Raw genomic sequence first — 24986 nt, 5'->3', positions numbered from 1 at the left:
CAGCCGGGTAGTTGCAGGGGGTGGGAGCACCTAGGATACAGAAGCAGCAAGAGGGTACTGCAGGCTGCTGTTCAACCAAAAAGTAACTCTTGCAAGTTAGCTAATTTTGTAACATTTGAGCATTTTTCTCTGCACCCGTTGTCAGCACTTTCTCCACTACAGAGGAAACGAGCCTGCTCTTGCTCCACGTGTCAGTGTGCTCATGCCGCAGTCATCCTGCTACGCAAGTAAGTGACTGCAACCCGTTTCCTAATCTTGGCTCGCTTCCCCTGTGACACTGCCTTCCATATGCATAAAGTTAACTTTTACATGCAGTATTTCACAGCATTCTGTGGTAGCTTTTGAGCTCCTAGCTTCTAAAGAAAGACCTACATTGATTATTTGTTTTAAAGGCCCATCTTAATTTGTGCCCTCAGACCCTCATCCACCCTCCCCTCTGCTTTAGCCAGCCCTTTACTGAAATGGCTTCTAGCCGCCCTGACAGCACCAGCCCACGGTGGTGCCCTGAATGGGGGGTCTGGAGCAGACCTTTGCCCAAAGGGATTATTCAAACATTACTTGTTTTCCAGTAACAAACCTGTGACCCCAAAGTCTGATTTAGCCTCAGAGCAGGAGGAAAGGGACAGCAGAGCTTAGACATAGAGGCTTCATCTTAACTGAGGTTTTATCTAATTTTATGCATTTCAAAGTTCAAAATGCTTAGGCAACAGCCTGGAGGGCAAGTTCCCACAGAAAGACAACAAAGGATTTTTTTCATATCCACAATTTAACCAGTAGAATATATGCTCAAAACTTTTTTTCCATATTACTCCTCAGAGCATTCGACATTGCTTACAGTTGGTAGGAACTGTAATTTTAAGAGAAAAATGTGTACAAGACAATGCCTTGAAAATTTTCAACTTCAGAAATTTGTTTCTCTACATATTCATGAAACTGCTGTCAGATACATAGTACCTTTTTATTACATTAACGAAATGTAAAAGATTCAAATTAGTTCTCAATAGAGGAAAATAAAAAGCAAGTCTAATTAGTTACAAACTGTACTATTATACATTTATTGTACAGCAATATTTCTAAAAGTTGTTTTACCTTAAAATGAAACAACCAAAACCTTTGGCAGTAATTGATATATAGATACATTTTTCCCTTGCCCCTTCCCCCAGGAAATACTGAGCATAGGAAAGGAGTCTAGGAAAGAAAATTCCATTTAGTACACATCAAAAATTACAAACATTGTCACTGACAGGGCAGTAAGACTAGAAGGTATTTTAACACCATAAAAACTCCGCTGACCAAGATTTCCAAACTGAACTAACGTAAGACCATAAGAGTATCATCAGGTCAGTGGGGTGGCTAAAAGCCTTCATTTTAACTTTGTTTTGTGAGAGAGGTTGTCTAGCTGTTGCAATACTAAAATCCAGCAATTTGGTTAAGCAGAAAAATAGGAATCTTCCTCCTCCTCTTCTGAGGAATCTGCTGCCTTGGGTACAAAGAGCTCCCCTATAACAGAGGCCTGCTGCACATCTGCAATACGAAAAACAGTGGAGAGACTGTTAATGCATGTGCCTGATGTTAAGTGTCCTGAATTTAAAAAGCAGTTACACAGATTCCAGAAAGCAAAGATGCTTAAGAGGAACTGAGATGGCTGAAAAATTTAAGATGAAGGTTGTGGACACCAAGAAATCAATGGAAGTACCAGATTTGAAAATAAGTGAATAAGAAAGAAATGAAGACAGGAAACAAGTGCTTACTTTTATCAAAAGTAAACTTGGTGGTTCTGTGTGAAGCTGGTGTAGCAAATACAGCTCCAGCCTGATAAAAAGGAAAGAAAGGTTACACTCAAACAGCTGTTACAGTATCAAAATAGTATGAAAGTCAAAACAATGTGAGAGGAAGAAGGAACAGGCAAAGACTCTGTATCACAGCAAACTGAAATTTTCCTGTTGCTATACTGCATTTTCATTGAACATGTAAACGGTTTGACTGCCATAAAATCTTTTACTAAACTAGAAGCACAGGCCATTTTTCTGCTTTTAGAACTCAAGATTTTCACAGAAAAACAACCCATTGATGCTCAGCTAACAAATATAATAATAGTTTGGGGAAAATACCTCACCTAAAGATCAAAGTCATTGTCTTTTTCAGGGTTTCTGACTGCTTTTATACTTAATCATAGCAGTAAGTAGCTCTTGTCTAGCAAGAGATTTTTCTCCAAAATATGCAGGGGGTTGCATGTATGTGTCGGGGGGGAGAGGGGACCTTTTCCTTCTTGAATACAGACATTACTCTAATCCTGGGATTCTTCTGCCTGCTGTTCAGCAGAACTTTGCACTGCTGTAGAAGGAACTAGCAGAAGATCAAGCGAAATAGCATACCGATTTCTTCCTGATGTTGTCCCAGGTACCTTTGTTGCCCTGTGTGTTCTTCTGCATTCTGAACACGTGCCTATCGTAATCATTCCTGCAAACATAAACAAGTTAGCGTTACAAGCGTGCCTTGTTAGGGACTCGTTGGATGAAATTACAGCCATTATTCACACAGTTCTAATTCAGGAAGAAAATCAGCATGGTCATTAAGAACCACTGATGCTCAATTAACAAATATAGCAATAGTTTAGGGAAAGTACCTCAACATAGAAATGATTGATTAGAGCACATGCTGTAATTTGGGGGCAGGTTTAGCTCAGTTGGTCAGAGCGTGGTGCTGCTAATGCAAAGGTCGTGGGTTCAATCCCCGTATGGGGCAATGCTGAGGGTTGGACTAGATGATCTCCAGAGGTCCCTTCCAACCTTACCTTTCTATGACTCTATGATTCTATGATAATTCTTAATGCAAGTATCAGAAAAAGCTTGGTCCTCACCAAAGATGTTAATTCCTTCCACACTGGATAAAATGCCACTTGTTTTTCACTAAAGAAGATTCATTTTTTTTCAGTAAAGCCTGAAGCGACTAGGCTCAGCAGATTTAATACTCAAAATGAGCAGAGAAACCTCTGCCAAGTTTGAAGGCCAACTCACCATCCTCTCTGAGCATAAAAGGACATATCATTGAGAATTTTTTGGATGTTCTTACTTGAGTAGTTTGAATTGCACACTGTTGAATGGAAGAGCTTCTGCTAAACAAATACTTAAGTGACTGTAGGATTCACGATACATGCTCTGAGCATGGAGGTAAGATAGTATCTCATTTCCAAAAGGGTCTACACCTTCCTCAGAAAAAGATGACCTCAAAGAACACAAGAAAAGAAAATGCTAGCATATTTGTACTATTTCTAACTTGACCAGATTTCAGATAAAAAACAACTGAATTAATCTTCCAAGCACGGAATTTTTATTTAAAACACTTCAGAATTCACCCGTACGACTTCCTGTGTCATCACTCTAAATCAAAAAATGTGGTCACTGACTTTTCAACATCTTCACTTTTTTAATGCAAACAGACTTCAGTCCATATCTTATGTTAAAGATTTAGCTCTCCTTTTCCCAGATTGTGATCTGAATCAGTAGGAGACCTGAAGTTTGTAAGTTAAGCTTGCATGGCCAGTAATTTTAATTCTGCTAGTCAGAAGAAGACAGCAATTGTAAAGTTTTTAAGCTAATAACTGCTCATAGAATGTATATGAAAGCAGGAGAAATAGAACGATGCAAGAAGATACGCATGAAAAAATGGCTTCTTGCTGCAGTTTTCCAAAAAAAAAAAAAAAGGTTAGATTTCTTGTGGAAGGACGGTTAACCAGGAAGCTAGAAAGGACCAGCAGTATGGCGTTCTTACCTGTTGATAGGTCCCAGCATACCAGGGCTGATGTGATCACACTGAGGGGTTTTCGCCAGAGGGAAGACAGCTGAGGAAGGCGTGACTGGGTTGTTGTCCGTAAGTGCAAAGTCATCATCATCATCTTGGCTTCCCCGGAACATTGGCAACTATAAAGCCACATCAGAGCAATCAATAGCTTGTTCTTTTAGCTAAAATTTGTTTAAGAGGCTTTTTACAGTTCTGTCTCTGACAGTGGCAATAGCAAACACTCTTCGTGATTTTGTGAACCTTGATTATATCCCTCTTCCCCATCTTTCTCTTCTCCAAATTGAAGAGTCCAGACACCCCTCCTCAACAACAGGCAGCTGCTCCATGCCCTTGATGACTTCAGGTAGGTTGGGTTTTTTTGTTTGTTTGTTTGTTTTTGTCTCCACTATGCCCTCCTGGAGATGTACAGACCAGGACTGCACACAGTACTTGGAAGGCAGGTACACGAGGACTTCATATGGCATCCAGATGACACCTCTGCCTAGTTCTTAATACTCTTCTTGTTGATGCCCAACATTTTGCTGGCCTTTGCTGGCTGCTACTACAGCTTCAGAAAATAACTTCAGATTAAAATTACAGGCTCGGAGCTGATTATTACTAATTAGGAAGAGCTTTTGGCCCCTTTCATTTTGAGAAGATATAGCAGAACTGGAAAGACTCAAAGAGGAAAAGCAATGTACATGATCAAAAGTACAGAATGACTTCTGCAAAAGAAACAGGACAGTGGGTCCTGGGAGAGGGCAAGCATCAAGGGTTAGCAGATGGCAAGTTCACAACAAAGACAGGCTGATGTTTCTTCACACAAGAGGAATGGAATGGAATCTGGAATCTGCTACGGGAAATTGCAGTTGCTAAAAATCTAGATGGGCTCATGGAGGGGCTGGACTAGTTCATGAAACAGGAAGCTCCTCACCACTTCTAAGCACACAGCTTCCCTCGGAAGTATCTCACCATATGCTACAGGAGCCCAGCTGTTTTTGCACAGACCAAGCTAGGCAAAATGAATTTGAAGCCAAGGGCAGGGAGATGGAGAGTTCTTTCAAATGACTGAAATTGTATTCCAGCAAATAGGAGTCTTCTGGAGAATCCCTCTGCAAAACCAGGATGTCTTGGATACGTACATCAATTCTTTTGTAACCAATCTGCACATATTGGTTATGGGGACTTCTCTGTAGCACACTGGAGTTTACAGAAAGCAATCAAGTTACCACTGTTTAACTTAATTAGCGCTTTTCAATGTGTTACTATATTTCTGGATGCATGCCGGAACAACAAATGCAGACAGCCTTTGGCAAAAGGCTTTTCAAGCCAACAAACCAGGAGAGTCAGTAAATAAACAACATGCAGAGTGAGAGGGCAGCAGCATTCCCAAAGAAACTTCTGCCCCCTCCCTCCACCAACATCAAGAGGAAACTGTGTTTAAATTCAAAACTTGTTAAGGCCTGTTTAAGTACGAGCATGACTTTAAAAAGTATCCACATCCTAAATATCCAATAATCACCCCCAAAACAAGTCATACCACTCTGCATAACCAATACCTCAAAGCATCATAAAACTTCTCCTGCATTGGCAGAAAAAACATCCATGCTACAGACTCTTTTCTACATATCCATGAAGCAGTAATACTTGTCTGCAGAAGTCATCTTCTACACATTCTCACTGCCAGCAATCAAAACTGCAATAGCTAATCAAGGAAATAAGCCTCTTCTCCCAAAAATCATAAGAAAAAAAAACCCTAAAATTTTACTGATGGAACTGAACCAGCAGACTTTTACAATGAAGTGATTATACTAAAATAACAGTCAGAAAAGCATCTGTTTCCCTAGATTTACCTTTACTCTTGTATTTTGAAAGGGTGTTGCAGTGAAAATATCATCATGGTTGTCCTTTGGCATATGGTCCAGGAAATCTCTCATCTGCTGCTTTCTTTTGAAGGTTCCCACTTTAGCAGTTACCATAATTGGTTCTTTCTTATCTACATGAATCAAAGTGTATTATTCAAACACATTAGTTATGTAGCATGGATTTAAAATTAATCAATTATAATCAATGCTAGAGATACAAAACTCAGTCTCTCTCATTGGAGGAAGTTTCTTATAGCCCCTCTGAATTTCTGTAGAAATTTATGCTTTCAGAAGAAAATTTCTGCAATACATCTTAATCAGAAGCTTACTCTAGAGCCTTACACATCCATTGCAAATATTATACATCAGCTATTTTATTAGCATTTTAACAGAAATATTCATGCATCTGGGTATCAAAGACAAAAGACATGGTAATTTATCACCTGTGTCAAGAGGCATAAAGCGCAGTTAAACAGAGCTCTGCTGTGCAGGTGCGGACACAGATCTAGCATTCTTGACACAAGGTTTTTGTGGAGCGCTGATTTTAGACTGAGGTGTACGTAGTTCTGTGAAGGCTCTACCCCTCACAAATCTTAACCTGCCTGCCTCTCCTAAATCACGAGCTAGAGAGGTACCTGAAGGGAAGAGAGGACTTTCTTAACTCCTACACTACAAGTTCTGCAGCTTCTGTTACATAGGATGGGTGAAATCATCACAGTAGATTTCCCTGTCCTTAAAGTCCAGTAACCTAGATCATCTCTTTTGAACAGAGAAAACTTGGATTTTAAAGTTTTCAGTAAACATAGACTGAAGCAAAATTTTAACCATTAAGATTACCAAAATTACCTTCAGCCATAATTGTAGAAGAGTTAAAGCTTCAACTTCTAAAGGTGGAATGAAGGCATATTTTTGTCAGCTAGGAGAGCCGACTGATTATCATCAAATCGCTTTCCTCCTCTAAGCACTTACTGGCTGATAAAGTCACACTAACCCTCTCTTTGTTAGTTAGGTGGATTGACTTGGCACACTTGCTATCCTCAAGGATGAATTTCTGACTCCAGAACTGGACAGAAAATAACAGTCACATTCCTGCCAAATATCGAACAACGTAACTTCACTGTTCTTATTCCCTATTGCCCTTTGTGCAGCCAAGCATCCCATTATCCTTTTTTGATAGACAGGACTGCAAGAAGTTAATTATCTACTAGGCCTCCAAGAGCTTCTCAAGATATAAATAACTATTTTTCCTTAGGTGGTAAACCAGTTCAAATCTTCCTGTAATGCCAAAACCTAGAAAATTCTAAACTCTCCTCTCTTCCTGCTACTGCTTTTCTCATTTATGACACCTTCCAAGCTCTGCAACATACCTTTGTACTACAGACAGTAACTTCCTTCATTACAGGACTATGATACAAACACTGTATTTTAAAGCATAGAATCTATTTATTTATTTTTAAATAGCTATAATATGCATAAATGTGTGTATATAATATACATACATATATATATACACACAAACACACATGTATATGTACACACACAGGCATATGCATTATATAATATATATTTAATATAGAATGTAACATTATATAATTATACATAATGTACTATAATTATAAGACTCATTTTTTATATATATATTATATTATATAATGAATACTGAATTTAAAATTATTTAAAGACAAAAACGATACCTGGAACTGAGAGGTATGTACCTTTCTCTTCTGGCTTTCCTGAAGCCGTCTTCTTTGTGGCATGCGTTTTGGAACCTTTTGCTTGTTGTTCCTCCACGTATTTCTGGTGGCATTCTTCAGCAGAGCGTGACCCCACGGCCATTGCCACCTCCACCCAGAAACCATTCTTGTGTTTGGGAAAAGCAGCGACAGCCCTGTCAAAGTACAACACCACAGTCGTCTTCATCCAGAAGAACCTGTGCAGCACTGTGAAGTAGAACACCAGACACAAACTGTCCTTCTTGGACAGGGCACTGTACACTGTGCAGAGAATCTTTTCTCTGGTGTGTTGTCCAGAGACTCTGAAATGTGCAAAGATTTAAATGAACGATTTATGCTAATGTCTCAGTTTCGAGAAAAAATTCTTCCTTGTTTGCAGTGGTTATCTATTATTTCACTGAGACATGAAGTCACCCTTTCAGGTTTCTAATCTAAAAGAAAAAAAATAAACATTCCAATTCTATTACTGCCTATACTAAATAGTGCCCAGGAGCAGGTTCAGGTAGTGCCACAATGCATTAAACATTCTTATGGTTAGTGGTCCCTTTATGAAATTTGAATATCTTTTATGTGTTTTATTTTTTAATACATAAGCACATTTTCCCTATCATCATCTTAATTACTACCTCTGACTTTTGCTGTCTAAATCATAAATATCAATAGTCTACCATATTATTCATTTTCTCATGCTTTTTCAATTTTACTTATGGGAATGTCTATTACTTTCAGGAAAAAATACATACATGTTTTTGGAAAGCAGTGGAGAAGTACTAATACATGAATTTCTAGCTATTTGTTGTGTCCTTCTTTATGCTAAAGAAGGTAGCTGGGACTAGTGTGGGCTCACACTATCCTAATCTGTTGTTATCTCACAAAATACTTAGCGTCTCCTTTATTTCACTATTTAGATTTTTTTTCCCCCACCATTTTTTTTTTTATGGAACTAAAACAAAATAAACCTTTAAAACTAATGCAAAAGAGAATGAATCTGGAAGTCAAAAGTCTGAAAAAAACAAATTTGAAAGACAGTCTAAAAATTCAAGTATGTGATCCTTTCTGATGTCCAAAGGAAATTCTACCCCATAACAGAAAGGGTAACAACTTGCCTGTATAGCTTCTGTAATTCCTTTTCAGTCCAATCATCAGTGGTCCTTGGAAAAAAATCTAGAGATTTCTGGACCTTTTCTCTCTCAGGTTTTCTTGGTTTTCCTGCTGAAGATTTGCCACTATTAGCAACCGTACAATTTTTTTGTTTGCCAGATACTTTTGATTTCTCTTCTTTTGATTTCTCTTCTTTTCCTTGAAATCTCTCTTCACTTGTTCCAAGCTCACTTTCAGATTCAAACACATACTTGGGAGGGTTGATTTTGTTTCTTGTCCTCATTGCCCTACCAGGGAGAGAAGAACTGCTAGACCCAGTAGAAGGTGTTTTCTCCATAAGCAAATCAGAAGATCCGTCATTACTTTCAGGCATACTTAGCCGTAACTGCACATTATGGGAGGCAGAGGAGTGTTTTACTCTCCTTTCTTCACTTAATGCCTTGTTTGCATCCCCCTGTGATCTTCCTGCGTCAGAGGAAGATTTGGTATTTTGAGTCTGTCTTTGCGATAAGGGTTTAGTTATCCTTTTGACAGACAGTGGAATATCTTCACTGGATTCCTCTTCCTCATCCTTGCTTGACAATTCTTCTGTTGAAAGCTTGTCTTGAAGAAGTTGTTTAGCTGACCTTAAAGAGTACTTGCAAGACTGCTTATATATAGCCAATTCTTCACATTTTTTGCCTTCCTTTTCCTTTCTCATTCCTGAGATTCTGCTGTTATATTTTTGGTTGCTTAGTCTTTCAGTATTTAAGGGAATCATCTTAATAGAAACTTGTCTTTTAACTTTATCGATAGTAGTTGTACTATCACTTTCATCATCATCATCTGAAATACAGTGTCTAGCTGCTTTGTTTCCAGCGGACTTTGTTTCTTTTTTGGAGCTTACTCTTCTTTCATTGTTTTCACCTGAAAGAGATTACATCAATATTATCAAATACAGTAACACAAGTCACTTGCAGTCTCAGGCTACTGAACTACACCCTGCTGTTGGCTGCGGTGCATCCCACAATTCACATGCGTTAAGATCTGCGAACTCCTTTCTGTTACGTGCACTTCAGCCTGCAGAAAGACAAGCAGCATGGCTCAAGCATGCAGCTCTCCACATTCTGCAGGAGCCTCTCCCCTCAGTAACAGAATACTGAGGATCTACCGGGCACGGATACAGTCTGCCAGAGAAGTCACGTTGAGTTACACAGACAATTTAAATACTGCTTCCCTCTGAAACGTACTAAAACGCCACTTAAAGTGTGAGAAATCAATGATGTTAAACATTAACTCACATTCTGTGCTGCCCCTTCTTCATGTAAGAGAAGTGTAGTGTAGGTCATCTTGCAACCCATTTCAAAAGATCTACCTGACAGATACCTGTAAACTCATTTCTGCTGCTTAGGAGTGTCCATAACTTATGCCAAACATAACTGAGTGAAAACATCATCTAGTGAAGCTTCCTGGGATCTTCATCTCCTTTCTCTTAAGGTATCTTAGATGGATTAAATAAAGGCCTGTGTCTGCACTCACTCATGTAACTCCTACGTATTGAGAACGAAGTTCTTCAGGAACAAGAGGTGACATTACACAGATACAGAACAGCACAATCCCACAGACATGGCAGTCAAGAAGCAGGGAAAATGCATTTACACAATCACACGAAGAACATATTCCATGAAACTAGTTATAGGCATTCAATTCTTTTTGAGCAAACGGGCATCTACTGAGAGCCAGCAGTGTGAGCAGTGGACAGCATGCTTCAAATACAAGAGACTGCCTGCTCCTGCCTACCTTGCCCTGCTGACAAACTGCTCCCAAACTATAAGCAGAACCAGGATTATCAAGGCAACAAAAGGGAACATGGAAGTATTGAGTAGATGCAAAATAAAATGTAAACAAAAACGTTGCAAAAATGCTATAACTTTGAGATTCAGTGAAAATTCAGTCTAAACTTTTAACTTCATTTAGGGCTAACTTTCTAAAAGCTTTATTTGCTGTACAAAGAGACTTCCTGTAGGGAACTTCACAGTTCTGTTTTGTATTTTGACTGACCTCAGGGTGCTATTGTTCCCCAACTTTTATTTTTAATGGAGGCTCTATAACTCTACTAATGTACTTTTTGCCCACAGAGACATTTCAATTCTTTTAATTCAGCCAGCTTGAAAAGTAAAGGCACACTGATAGCCAGACTGGTCAACTCAGGCTCTCTTAATTCACACATAACAACTTTGTTTGGAGATCCAAAGTATAGGAGCAGAAACTTCAAAAAAAAAAAAAAAAAAAAAAGCACAATCTTTTCACCTCAATTTAAAGAAAATCTGCTTATTCCTATAACATAAATAAAGAAGGAGTTTACAAACATTATTTATATTCTGGTCTGTAAAACTAAGCATTAATACTACTCTTATAATTATTTATAGGAAAAAAAAATCAATTGACATTTAAAGATTTACTTAATCTTTTTTACATTAATAGAACATTACCATACTGCATCAGCATCATATTCATGATCACATCAAGTCCAGTCAATAACTTGTAAAATTACAAGGCTTTTTTTTTTTTTTTTTTTTTTTTTTACCTTTATTTTGGCTTTTTGTTTTTTCTTTCCCTGTCTTCATTGATTCCTTTCTGTTGCTCTTCTGAGGGAGGGAACTGGTTTTTCTTTCGGATTGTTCACTACACATCTTCAAAACAAAACAATTAATCTAAGCTTTTGCTAGAGATTTCATATCAAGCCTACTGACATCAGCTCTGAAAATGCCAACTGTTTACAGGATGGATAGATGTAATAGTCACCTACATAGTACGTAGTAGATAATAGGCTTTTTGATGCACATTGATGCATATAAATGTGCATGCGACAAAAGCCAGTTAGCCAGATTCCCCTTAAGTTTATATAATCTAAAGGGCAGGTTAAAATCTCAAGGCTTAGAACTGTGAGATGGTGGTAAACCAGACTATAAATCTTCACTGCTGCAGCTGATCACAAGTGTTAGTCCTCTCCTCATTCCAAAAGGCCAACTAATCTTAAAGACAAGACAGTAGCTCCTTGCACAACCCCTAGAAATAATGCTGCTTTCCCTCACTCATCATCAGAGTATTATCAGACTTGCTTAAAATGTCATAAAAAATCAGGAATGGCAATCAAAACTGCAGTGATCTAGACAGATCAGATCACAGATGGTTTTTAGGAATGCAGAAATACTTGGTCCTAATGAACATGAAGATGTATGCAGAAAGGGGAGGACTGAGAACAGTACAAGTTAACAAGAAAACTCACCTGCAGCACTGACTTCCCTTATGTAATTTAATATAATATGACAGTAGAGAATCAGCATTCCAATATTACGGAGAAGTTTAAGTCAATTATTGCTGTGGCCCCCAACCAGTACCAATGCACAAATTCTTGTTTGATATACTTATCTTTCCAAAATCCTCATTTTGCCCACAAGCAATTTCCTATTAACCCACCTTACAGAAAACAACTGATAATATAAATATCAGGGCTCATTTTTTTTGGTTTAATTTTTTTAAAAATGTTTTAAAGAGTTCCTGCATCTTTAGGCACTTACAAGAACTGGACTGTTTCAGCCAGTTAAACATGTACTCAAATTTATTCAAGATATTTATAACAAAACAGAGACTTGAACGTAAGAGTTTACTAGGCTGTGCCAGGCCACGAGAAACTCTTTGGAAGCTGTCCAGGAAACGTAAGTTTTCATTGAAGAGACCAAGGCATTTTAAATCTAGATCATGGGTTTTTTGTTTTTGAAATGGGCACCTCAATAAATAAATTGAAACCACTAGGTAGCAACATACAAAAGAATCTTACCATGCTCAAATAATCTATTCCACCTTCTTCTATAGTAACATTTAGCTTCTGATCAACAAATTCACGTTGTCCACACCAGAAATTTAATGGTGGTTTAACAAGACGACCACTACGAGTGTAAATTCTGTTTTGGTCATTTGATACAGAACTATTCTTTGGTGTAGTATCTGGGGGGGGGGAAAGTAACAAGAAATATAATTTTGCCCCAAATATTGCACTGAAAATTCATCTTTACAAAATTTCCAACCATAGGAATAATACTGTATATAAACGAAGTTCACTTGCACTGACTACATGGAAATAGAAAACTTAGCACAAAGTAATAACATTCTTTTAAAAGTGTTTAGGTTAGAAAGATTATAGCTTAATATGACTGAAGTAATAATTTTTACAGCAATAAAGTTTATACTTCATGAAGCTTCAATTTTTACATGGTTTAGAAGGTTAGGAATAATCTAAAAATCATACAGGAAAGCAAACTGATATAACAAGTTATCACACTGAACAAATTCTTATGACAGTGAGAGAAAAATTGCTTTTTTTAGTATTAAGAAAATCTGATTACAGTATTAACAGATCATCTGATGAAATTTCACTGAAGTCCTGTTCAAGCCTATGACAAGATATTAAAAAGAAGTCAAAGTTAAATACAATTAGGATCCTTAAATAAAACTAAGCTTGCACTACAAGGCAAGGAAAAGGCATGCTGATCATTATGTTATGGCTTTACAACCACTTCCTTTGGAAATAAAACCAATTTAAGGAAGTTCTCATAGCCCATTCTGCTCATCTCCAGTGCTCACTATCACTTGTTGTTCCTCAGTTGTGGCAGAAAAACTGAGAAGCCATAAAATAAATCAGCTCAAGGAACTAATTAGTATTAAAACCAAGCCTGCCAAAAAGGGGCAGCATGGAAGAGACCTCCCATGGACAGAGCCCATAAGTCAAATTTGCTATCAGAATAAACACCTTTGAAGTCACAGCCTTTTCACAATAAATAGACCAAATCAGACTCCTGCCTCTTTCCCAGGGTTAGTCCTCAGAAGAGCCACAAAACTGTTTTGGCAGATACTGTACATCAGCAAACCCGAAAATAAATAAGCAGCAAGTCAGTACTCTTGATTATTGCTGTCTAAGTGAACACGTTAACAAAAAAAAAAACACCACTATTATTTACCTCTTCTATATGGCCTAATTAAGAAGGCAGGAACAAAACAGATGACTGATATTACGTATCTTTTGCTAGGGAGAATGGCTCTCAAGAAAACCTCCAATTTTTATTTTCAGAGAAAAGAAGTATAAATACCCACAACTGGTTTTATCATTCCTTGGTAATACTTCATACGTTTTGTTTCTCGTTTCATATTTCTTTTGGGCTCCTGCTGAGTCTTCTGCGTTTTTCAATGCATCTATATCCACAAAGTCATCTTCAGCCTCCTCATTTTCATCCTCATCATTTTTTTGTTTACGTTCTTTCCTAATGATTTGAAATTTAAAATTAAAAAAAATAGTAAACATAGGCAATCATCTTTTAACATGTCAGCTCATGGAAATTTGAAGTCTTGTCTTCATCCCAGCAAAAGCACAATTGCATAGTGCAGCTGTATTCACAGAAACAAAGTGCAAACCACTAAACCAGTGAAGCCTGAAACTCTTCTGCTTGCCCTGAGACTATATAACTAGGTGATGCAAAAACAAGCAAGTATAATGAAGACTGGTAAAAGTGTATCCTGCCAAACTGGTGACAAGCATTTGTCTAAAACATAGTTCTCGTGCATTCATTTAACACCTTTATCCTCTTCTAGCATCATATACTTAATAAGCAGAGTATCTTTTAATTAATGCTAAAGAGAGCATCGCAGTCAGTGGAACAGAATCTTGAAAGAATTTACCGTCGTATTTCCTCAAGTAAATCCTCAACATATTCCTTCCACTTTTTGGAAAAACCATACGTAAATCTTTTGATGAAGCGATATGGAAATCCTGTTTGAAATAAAAAAGTAGTGTTAACAACAGCTAGGCAATACTCTTACTCAGCAAAGATGGAAATAAAATAAAGTACAATCATAATTTTGCAGATGCCTCAGAAACTCATTACATCTTTAAACACAAGAGAGAGAAAGGCTTCTGCAGTTTAAGAGAATAGCACATTTAACAGAAGAGTGAGCAAAGGAGTCATCAAAAACCACCTTTCTATTTGGAGACAGCGTTCTGGTTTCCTGGGAACAAAGACCATTGTTTTCCCAAGTGCTGGACTGCTGTGCGGCTTCGCCACACAATGAAGTGAAGGCTGTGGAGCACTGGAAAACACTTGAGAACTTGAGGTTTTAGGGCTTAAGTTAGGTCTGAGGCGTTTAAGACTTGCCACATCAAGAAAACTCCACTGAGAAGAAATTATTATTTGGCTTCAATTCAGAAGCTGCTCAATCCAGAGGGCACAGATGGTTCACGAGACTTAACCAAGTATCAACTGCAGCAGTATCAGGCGCAGTCAAAGCATCTGGCAACAATACTGTAAACACAGAAGTTCTTCAAGTAATACAGAGACAGCGGAATGACTCTTTTTGTCACGGAAACTGGAAAATCACCCTAAAAAATCTTGATGCAAAGGTATACCATGATACTCTTGCAACAGAGAAGGAAGAAAAGCATCACTTGAGTGCCAGCCTTTCTGAACAAGACAGCTGACATTTAACTGTTATTGATATTAGGGTATCACATAGGAATCCCCCACGAGAGGGGGACAACGTGCATGGCTGCGCAACCACAGCAACATTGAACCATTGCTTGCTTGCTTAGAACACCTGAAAAATGAGCAGTGTTCAGCCTCTGACCCTCGCACCATTAGAGTTGTGGACTACCACAGGAGGGGTCTGCAAGACACGATTGAAAAATAAGGTTAGATAGCAGCAGTCAGTGTATGTGAAATTGTAGGAAGTGATCTATTTATTGGAAAGTGTTGAAGTACAAATCAAAATCCCAACCATAACCTTTTAATCTTGGGAGCAGAAAGGCCCTTATTGTCAGCCTACCCCAAAGAGGTCAAATAACTGAGGTCCTTAAGTGAGATGGTAAGGAAAAGGGCACTCTTCTGTTAGTCTATGTGGTGCACAAGCAAAATGTCCATCTAGCCACTACCATAGAAGGAATAGTAACAGCAGAGACCAAAAAAGAATATAGAACTAAGACAGGGATCCACAGATACTTTCCCCATGCAGTCTCCCAGCTGCCAACAGTGGAATCAATATTGATTTCTATGCATTTAATAACCCAAAAGAAACTGGTCTTCTAGGAAGTCGTTCAGTCTCCAACTGAACTTACATAAAACTTCAGCATCCACAAGATCCAGAGATTTTCACAAATTATATTAACATGGCATGAAAAGCTTCCCCTTCATTTTTTTTCATTTTCTCTCTACTAGGTTTGCTTGATTTTTTTTTAATCGCTATTGGAAGATACAGTCCGCAACTGATTTAATTTCAATTTATTCACAATCCCCACTCCCTTTGGGATTTTATAGACATTTTACCACACCACCTCCCTAGTTTTCTGTTCTGCAGGGTGAAACATCTTTGCATATTTTATCCCTGTCCTGCAAAAGCCTCTTCTTAACTTTACACCATCCTTCTCAAAGCATATCCAACTTCTATAACTTTTTGAGAACAGGGTCTCTTATTGTGTAGGGCAAGGTGGAACAGGGAGGGGAAAGGTAGAAGAAAGGGGAAAGGAGAGGAATGGCACCCAGTACTCAAGATGTTTTGTACCACAGGCTTTATAGTCATAGCAGGTTTTTGTTTTGTTTCTTTCGTATTCATTCCCAATACTCAAATTTGTTTTGACTGCTACTAAGCATTGAGCTGATATTTCAATGGAAACATCCATGAAAACCCACAAATCCTGTTCCTCAGGTTTTACAGTGAACTGAGAATCTCACCATCTTACACGTAAAAGCAAGCTCTCCCCACATGCATCACTTCACATTTATTTAGGCTGAATTACATCTGCCATTTTAATGCCAGCTCTGAAGGTCTTATGAGATGCTTTATGGCCATCCTTCACCCTTATCACCCAGAATAACTTATTAACATCAGGCAGAAGTTGCTGCTTCCCTGCTCATACTATTTTCTATATTGTATGTAAACCTGCTGAATAGCCCACATCATTATGGGATTCCACTAGTAACCCCTCAACGCTTGAAAAACAGATTTTTTTCTTATTCCCATTGTTTTCTATTTTTATTTATATCCATAGGAACTCCTCGTTCTTACCATATAACTACTTTGTTTCCTTCAAAATTTTCCTCAAAGCCTTTCTAGAAGCCTAAAGAGTAGTAGCCCTTTCAAAGGAGGTTTGTGAGACATTACTTCCCTCTAGAGTAGCACTGTAGATGCCTGCCTCTATACCTCAGTATCTATACAGTCACTAATGTCATATTATTACAGTTTCTATGGGTTTGCCTCATATGAGCACCAAACTCCACATTGCTTAGTTTCAAGCAAGTTGGGAAACATTCTCATTTTTTAAAAGACTGTAGGTATCAAAACATTTTTTTTAGTGAGAAGTTCCATTATTTCATCCTTTAATTCCTTTAAAATGCTTTAGGAAAACCACTTCCTTCTAGGATGTAGGTACTATTCACTCTCTAAGTGAACTGGATGAAATACCTTGCTATGATCAGAAGGGGCTTGGGGCAAAGTGTAGCAAGTGCCATTACATAGATGCGGGTTGGAATGAAGCAAGCACTGCCACGAGTTTGGTGCAACACATTCCTGAAATGAGGCTGGTGGGAAGTCAACCTAAGAAAGCATCTGTGCAGGAACAGCATCTGTGCAGGTAAGTAGAATCTTCCTGATGCCTTTAGTGTCCTTGCACTGACAGGTTTGGTAGCATACTTGGAATCCCAGATTGCCAATGACTATTTCTTATGATGAAGCAGAACAGGGGAGTACCTAGCCAGTGCTTTTACCATAAAAACAGTTGAATGTTTTACCAGTGTTTTGAAGTGAAACTGGCAGCATCAGTACGTATCAAATTTCTCATGGGCAAGTAGTTTTGTACTGATGTGGCTTTGTCTACAGACTGAAAGTGCCACTGCTGGCAATCCCGCTGCTCCTGACTGCCAGTTCCACTGCTTTGGGGAAATGATCAGGTTAGATTTTAACGTGGCATTTCTTCTCTCTGTCTACATTAGCTTTCTTCATTTAGCTTCTCTTTTGACTTCATATACCACTATTGAATCTGTTCAGGATATTTCCAGTTTCAAGAAAGCTGTTCTCTACAATAAAGCAGTCTAGTCCCCTTTCTGTGGGCTCTAGAAGTAACTTACAGAACAAGTTACAAAAACTTCTATCATCACAGCACTTGGGGTTAAGCATTAGCTTACATGAAACTTTCTTGTCAGTTGCTTGAGAGAGACGATTTCTTAGGATAACTTCATGTGAGTTGCTTTCCCCAGCTCTGTGATGTTTTCCACATTGACCCTTATGACAGGTCTGGGGGTTGGGGGACTTTGAGTGTTGGAAGGAGAGGAGGAAGCTGGGAATAAAGGATGTAATGGTGTAAGTGCTTAGCCTGTAGATCAGAGGAACTGATCTGATCCAGTCCATTAGCTCTTAAATTTGGAAAGACTCTGTAGTACTTGAGCTGCTCTGCTCAGAAGTCTTGATGTCACTTTTCCTTCTCAGAACATTAACATAAAAACCAATATAAGTATTTATTTAGCAGAGTAACTAATCAAAAATTCAAAACAGAACAGCCAAATCAGGTGTTTAATCAGAATTCATCCTAGTACTACAAGTGATAAGAGAAAAATCAAATAAGCCTACAGCTATATCCTGAGAGAGCAAAGAATACATATATGCCCCAGGCAGGCTATTAAAAAGGATTGCAATCATGCATACGCAGCGTGCTTGAACTAAAGGAAGCAGTTATTTCATCCATGCTATAGATGATCTTCATGTTCCTAGAGCTGCTCATGACTGCCAATACAGCAGCTCATTTCACATACTGGTGAGCTATTATAGAGGATGTGTGTGAAGTATGAAAAACAGCTACAACTCTGCAGGCAGGAAACAAGTGCAATAAGCACCAGCCAGGAGAGTACAGACTCCTTCTGCCTTCTAAAGCAACTGCAGTATCGGGCACTGGAATATTCTTTTACCTACAGCTTGCTTAGTCTGAGCTGCCTCACTGACGATATATAGATATTGAAGAATCCCTGGCATTCTTCAAAAAAAAAATACACTTATCTGGATCCCACCACGTTTGCCAAGTTCACGTTTTAAGACCAGGATCACTGGGTCTGCTGTTCACTCAGCATGGCCTCATTAACAGAGCAGAAAATTTCAGCCATTTCACCTATTAAGAAAGTTTTATTTTGGTCAAAAACCATCTTCCAAGGGGAGAGGAAAAAAGAAAAGGGAAGATGCTACCTATTGATTTTAAAATCATCAAGAAATGGCAAACCTAGTTGTGTTAATTTGCTCCCTCAACCCTGAGGTTCTTTTGCGTGTTCACAGTATTTCCCATTTGAATTTAGCTACTGGCCAATAGGAACTACATTTATCTCAGTCCAACCATTCCTTTAGTCCTCAATATTCTTCCTCATGAAGGTGCATAACCAGAGCAATGCACACAGATCATCATCAGTCTAGAAACCAGCTGCATGTTTTACAGTAAGAGGAAATTTTTTCTGAAAATTTGGTTACAAATAATTCACAGTTCATGTGAAAACAGAAGATTAAAGTTGTGTGTGTAATACTTATTTTTCTTTAAAATTCCACATGCTTCAAAACAACCTGAAGCAGGAAGTTCTGCAGAATTTGGTATAACATACCACTTATTTTTACAGATCCTAAAGATAGTCCAGTTTACTGAAGTATCGACTCCATAACAAGTCTGTCTTCAAACTGAAATTCCACGCAGTTTTGTTGAGCTAGTGCTTAACCACTGAACAATTAAGCTACAAATAGAATACAATCACTACAGTATTTTCAGTGATATACAATCCCTATTTAAAAGTCTAAGTATTTAACACCAGAACACTGACCAAAAATTACATACAGGCAATCTTGAAAAGAAACAGTTTCTTTAAAGGAATGTACCCATTTGCTGTCTTCATGCACTGAAAGGTCCTCTCTGTACCTGCGCCTTTGATAAATGCCAGGTACAATTAATATTAGATAGTATTAAAAAAAAAAAAATCTGATGCTGGGGTCAGTTTTCAGTATGCGCTGCATATCCATTTAGTCCAGTTGGCAGAATATTACAAACCATTCGCTTGAACAGTATGTGTGACTTTTCTGAAAGCAACCACAACTCTAAAGCCCTTCTCAGTCTGCTATGTAATATTAAGAAATGTCTTACCTTCTTTTCTCATTGAGGCAGAATCTATCTTTCCCTGTAGTACGTAGATATTGCCAGATGATGTTTTAACTTGGTCGTGTGCTATACGTTCTACAATTGCATTACTATGCCAAGACAGATCTTTCATATCTCTAAGACAAGACAGATAACATGGAAAGAAATAAAACAGTTTTCTTAAAAGGAAGAATTTACAAGAATGCTAAAATTCTATATTGAACTGGCAGCATTACATAGTTTGAGTGATAAAAGCAAAGGAACAAAGCATAAAGCCTCAAAAGCACTACAAAATGATGTCCCATTTCAGCATTCATTGAAGCCAACAGAAATCTCTCCCCTTCCTGGAACAGGTGTTAGGCAACATGAACATAATTGTAAAGAATTAATGTAGAAAACAAGTAATTCTCCTAAATATTTAACTGTTTTAACTCTGAAAAAAAATACACAATTTCTTTTTCTGCACATCAGTAAGAATGACCTTCCAGTGCATAAAAGGCTAGAGGGCTGGAGGGCAATTACATAACAGTGAGGTACAGAAGATGGAATGTGAGAGTTTGCATCTCATGCATCAGCAATATTGGGTGGATGTACTATATTGTCTCATCTTGGAGAATAACTGTTATGGATTTATCTAATACTTGGACAGGCAACAAAATAAACATCTCAGGCGTTTGTCACAAAATACTATTTTAACATCAGAGTACAGAAATGAAAGGGGCCAAAGGACTCCATTCAGCTCACTAGTGCAGTGATACTACTATCCAACTTACAAAAGTACCATCATACAGGTTAAATATGTATTCTCCCTAGAAATATTATATTTATTTCTGATCCTCCTAATTAAAGTCAAGAAGTACTCAAGGAGGAATCTCGATACAAGCAAAAAATTAGAATTGTTAAGAAAGTGATCAAGAGACTTCTCCGTGAGAAAAAAAAGAATGAGCCAAATATTAAAGTATAGAACAGTGAATCTAGAGAGTATTTTAAAATAAACTTTTACAATAGCTTAAGCTACAAAACAGTAAAGGCTGAAAGTTTTATTACTTTTCACAAAATGTTAACAGAAGTCCATTCAGAGTCTAGAAAGCAGATCATATGTATTACATGTAAGTAGCATATTGGATATGCAGCATCAAAAATGAAAATAGAACGTTGCTAGTAGCATAGGGATGAGAACAACTGTTCTCTAAGAGCCACGAATCGAATGGCAATTGCTACTACAAATTCGACTACAGTCTCTTGAAAACTCTCAGTAAGCATACAGAATTACTTCCTCTTGCAGTACAACTGCTGTTGAGTGGGGTTCTGGGTTACCTTTTCAGCAGATAAGCAACTATCTGTAACAGCAGGAAGAGAGCAGAATATGCTTCTTCTAGATTATGTTTTCACATTATCTTCAAGCAACTTTAGTGCAAGCTGTTGCCAGAAGGGACAGTCCCATCCACAGCTACCATGTTCTCATCCTCTCCTTTGAGATTTGTATTCAAATAGCTATAGAAGCAGGAGAATAATCTGACCAAAAACATAACCAAAAAGAAAGTCTTCAGCTGGATCAGCTACTATCATGGCTCACCATGACATAAGGGCTAGCAGGTAAACAAATGGCCGTGTTCCCTGGGGCTAGAAGAAAGCAGAACTGTGACAACCCTAACTTAAATAATCCTATGGCCTTGTTGAATTGCTTCCAATAGTTACCAAGATATTTCAATAAATACAGGTCTGAAAACCACAGATATTCAATGAGATGAAGATGCTAAACTTTTCTGAATCTGAGTTATAAAAGCTATAAGGACAACCAACATGTTTTACATTGCATTTAAATCTCAATTTTTTCTTACTTTCGTTTTCCTTCAACGCATACTGCTGTGTTACCAATGATCACTCTAATTCTCCAACTGGTTAGGCAGATTTTTCTCTGTGATAAAAAAAAATAAAGACATATCACTTTTTAAAAATTAAATTACCACCATGACATTATCAAAACAGAAATGTAAAAGTCTTGTATATCTTGAAAAAGTTTTAAGGCACAATCCTCCATATCAGAGAAATTAAAAGTGATTAAACACTTTTATGGAGAAGCATAATCAAACCAGAAGCTAATGTACAAGTGAAATCATGAATTATAAAAATGCTTTCAGAAATTTAATGTTGACTTCTAGAAAGTCAAGAAAAGAACAGAAAAAACAAAGCAAAAAAAGAAATCACAACTGTGAGCTACAAGCAGCCCACAGAAAGTTTTAGCATATCTAATGCTCCTAGAGTATTAAGTTCTCCCACCTCTTTGTTTCCCCTGCCAGTCATTGTATCTCTATGAGATTTATCCAAAGAGACCTTAAAGCCTTCTTTTGTTTTTTCCTTCCTTGGTATGTGCACTTTAGGAGAAGAGAGCATAATACTACATAAGCACTGTGAGGGTTTATGAGAATTAGTCTGCAGTATCTTTTCTGCTCCTTTTCTGCTCTGTTGATTACTTGGCTGCAATTGTCTTCTTTCTTGAGGAAAGTCAGTACATTCTGTTTCTCCAGGTCTACATCTTTCTTCTAACACATCTCCACTTTCAGAAGGGGGGGAATTCACATTCATAGCATTAGTCACTGTATTTTGAGACAATTCATCATCAGCACCAATTGATTCCATGAGCAAATTATCCTGATTGTCCTTATCAGTGGCCACATAGTCTGTATTAACATTGCTGAGCTGCTCAATGAAAGTAGATTTGACTAATAGCTTTTCTGCAGCTGTGGAAGGAGGAACATTTTCCTTGAACAAGTTTGAAAATGTTGGATCTGCACATTTAAAAAACAAACAAAAAAAACACATAGTAGTCAGAGATATTGGAGGAATAGCAAAAATATATTCATAAAATTTAACTCCACTTTAATACGAATAAACTGCTATTGATTAACATTATAACAATTCCCAAAAGACTGCCCATTTCAGTTGTTAACAGTAACAGCAAGTCATTTCTCTGAATTGGTTTGGAATAACTTTTCCCCCATCATGAGTGCAATATTCCTGCTGCTGAAGACCGTTTTAGCCACCCCCCTTTCCCCAAAAACTAAACTAATGCACACCACTCCAATTAATACTACAGCTTTGCCATTTGTCTCAGTTTTTTAAAATTAATCTTCTCTGAAGAGCAAAAGGGAGACTTTTCACGAAAAACTCCAAAGTCTAGAACGCTTCCTTTTCCCCTAGACATTCGAAGTACAAGCACTGTTTTTTTGAGTGTTCAGATAAATTCAGTTTTAAGGTTGAAAAACACTAAGATTTTGGCATGCGTCTTTTTCTCTTCGTTTGCTTATTACCAGCAAAATTATAGGAGGACAGAAGTATACAAAGGATTAAAAAAAAAAAAAAAGAAAAAAGCAACCAAAGAAACATAAGGGAATTTCTCATGGAACCAAACTTTTTCACTTTATGCACTAAAATCTAGGGTGAAAACAGGAACCAGCAATAAGAGATTTAGATTTTTGCCACTTAATTTCCTATCCAAATTGGGGGAAGGGGAGGGAAATCTTACATTTAGTCATTATAGAGCTCTTAATCACAAGATCAGGAGCACAGAGTTAAATGGATTTCTTTGTCAGAGGACACAGTGCACTCAAAAGGACTATGGCTTTATGGTCAGCAGCCAGTAGTTCTAAACTGCAGTTCAGATGTCTAATGCCAACTTGAGGTCCCAAGAGACAGACTTGCAAGGTCTCTTGCTCCATTTTCAACCATGCACAGACTACAACAGAAGAAAAGGAAGATACTCTGCCAAAGAACATAAGCAAAACCAGAAACCCTCGTCCCAAGAAAGTTTTGGAAACGTTACGAAGAGCAATATCAACTACCTTTCTGCTGCTGCAATTTCTGTTTCACACGCAAGAAGAACTTCTGAGGAGATTCCACGACAAGAGGGTCTACTGCTAACAATTTCACAGTTTTGTTTTGAGGAATCTGAGTGGAAGGTAATTCTGGAAAATAAAAAAAAAATGAATCTGAGAACAGAAACATTTTCATGCAGGGGAAGAAAAAAAGCAAAATATGTATTTCATAAGATACTAAACTCCAGTATACAACAATTTACTCCCATATCTTTCCTGATACTGTCCCAACAGGGGCAGTAAAAGTAATAAGGGGTTTAAGTTGCAGCAAGGACAGTTAGGAAGCCTTTTTAGTATCTAATCATAAAACGAGGGCAATGCAGTCTGCACGCTAGCATGTTCTTCTGAGAGGAGACCAGATAAACCCGAGCGAGCACAGCTAGTTACAGCTGACCAGACGAAACAGACTGAGCTCTCAGCACAGCTTTCTGCAATTACGCCTTAGATGAACACTGACAGAGCAGCCAAGCCCCAGCTCCCCACACAGGCCCGGGCAGGAGGTTCCCAACCCGCCCTTCGAGGGCCTCGCACCCAAACGCGCGGGCTCCCGCCCGCTCGCGGCCAGCACCGCCACGGCCTCTCCCCCCAACTCCCAGCACAAACTGCGCGCTACTCACGGCGCCGTCCCGGGGCCGCAGCGAACAAACCTCCCTCCGGCCGGGCGCGCGCCGCAGGCCGCTCGCCGGGAGCCTGCCCGGGCGTCACGATGAGGTCGGCGGCCCGCGCCTTCATGCGCTGGAAGACCTTGGCGGGGGACTCGTGGGCCGGCGGCTCGCCCGCCCGGCGCTTCCGCGGCGCGGGGCCCCGCGGCGGCGGCGGCGGCTCCTCGGGCCCGGCGCCGCCCCAGATCTCGCTGAGCTCCAGCAGGTCCGCGCCGCCGCCGCCCGGCAGCAGCGTGGACTGGAACACGCCGCCGGCCGCCGCCGGCCGCCGCCCGGCGCGGCTCCGGGGCTCGGCGGCCGCCGCGGCGCCGCGGCCCCTCAGGAGGTCCTTGAGCGGCGTCAGCGTGCCCGCGGGGACGCTGCTGAGCGGCACCGACTGGAAGGGCATGGCGCCCCGGCGGCAGCCGGCGGGCGGGCCGCCACTGCCGCCGCCACTGCCGCTCCTGCTGGGCGTAGCGAGCATCGCCGCCGCCGCGCTCAGCTGCTCCGCCGCCGCTTCAGCACTCAGCGCCCAGCTCCCCGCGCGCCGCCGCCGCCGCCGCCGCCGCCGCCTCAGCTCCCCGCGCGCGCGCACCGATCCCGCCGCGCCGTTGGTCCAAGATTTGAGCGCGGCCGGCCCGCGCGGATTGGCGGCGAGCGCGGGTGGCGTCACGCTGACGTAAGCGGGGAGACGGGATGGGGGGGTGCTGGCGCCCGGAAGTTGCCGAGCGGTGTTGTAAGGGCGGATGGGGGAATAGGGCGGCGTTTGCCCTCTTCCCCCCTCCCCGCCCCCCCGGCCTTCTCCGCACGGG

At 39.5% G+C, this 24986-nt stretch overlaps 1 protein-coding gene across 2 annotated transcripts; it reads right to left on the bottom strand.

Moving 5' to 3' along the window:
- Positions 1–939: 939 nt before the first annotated feature.
- Positions 940–24675, bottom strand: MIS18BP1 (MIS18 binding protein 1). Of its 2 annotated transcripts, none has more exons than XM_062577857.1 (16): positions 24151–24675; positions 23501–23623; positions 21939–22447; positions 21500–21576; positions 19665–19795; positions 14192–14282; positions 13610–13776; positions 12300–12466; positions 11046–11151; positions 8485–9385; positions 7340–7533; positions 5634–5776; positions 3772–3920; positions 2376–2460; positions 1752–1812; positions 940–1524 (listed from the first exon to the last, which is right to left on the bottom strand). In XM_062577857.1, the coding sequence occupies exons 1-16, from the start codon at positions 24656–24658 to the stop codon at positions 1430–1432; spliced, it is 3507 nt and encodes a 1168-aa protein (XP_062433841.1). In that variant the 5' UTR covers positions 24659–24675; the 3' UTR covers positions 940–1429. The 2 variants fall into 2 exon arrangements, with proteins under 2 accessions (XP_062433841.1, XP_062433842.1); XM_062577858.1 differs by having other exon boundaries at positions 24181–24675.
- Positions 24676–24986: the final 311 nt, after the last annotated feature.

The sequence above is a fragment of the Rhea pennata genome, chromosome 5 (genome assembly GCF_028389875.1).
Source record: "Rhea pennata isolate bPtePen1 chromosome 5, bPtePen1.pri, whole genome shotgun sequence".
Classification (NCBI taxonomy): Eukaryota; Metazoa; Chordata; class Aves; order Rheiformes; family Rheidae; genus Rhea; species Rhea pennata.
This window is presented reverse-complemented; position numbering and strand designations above follow the sequence as displayed.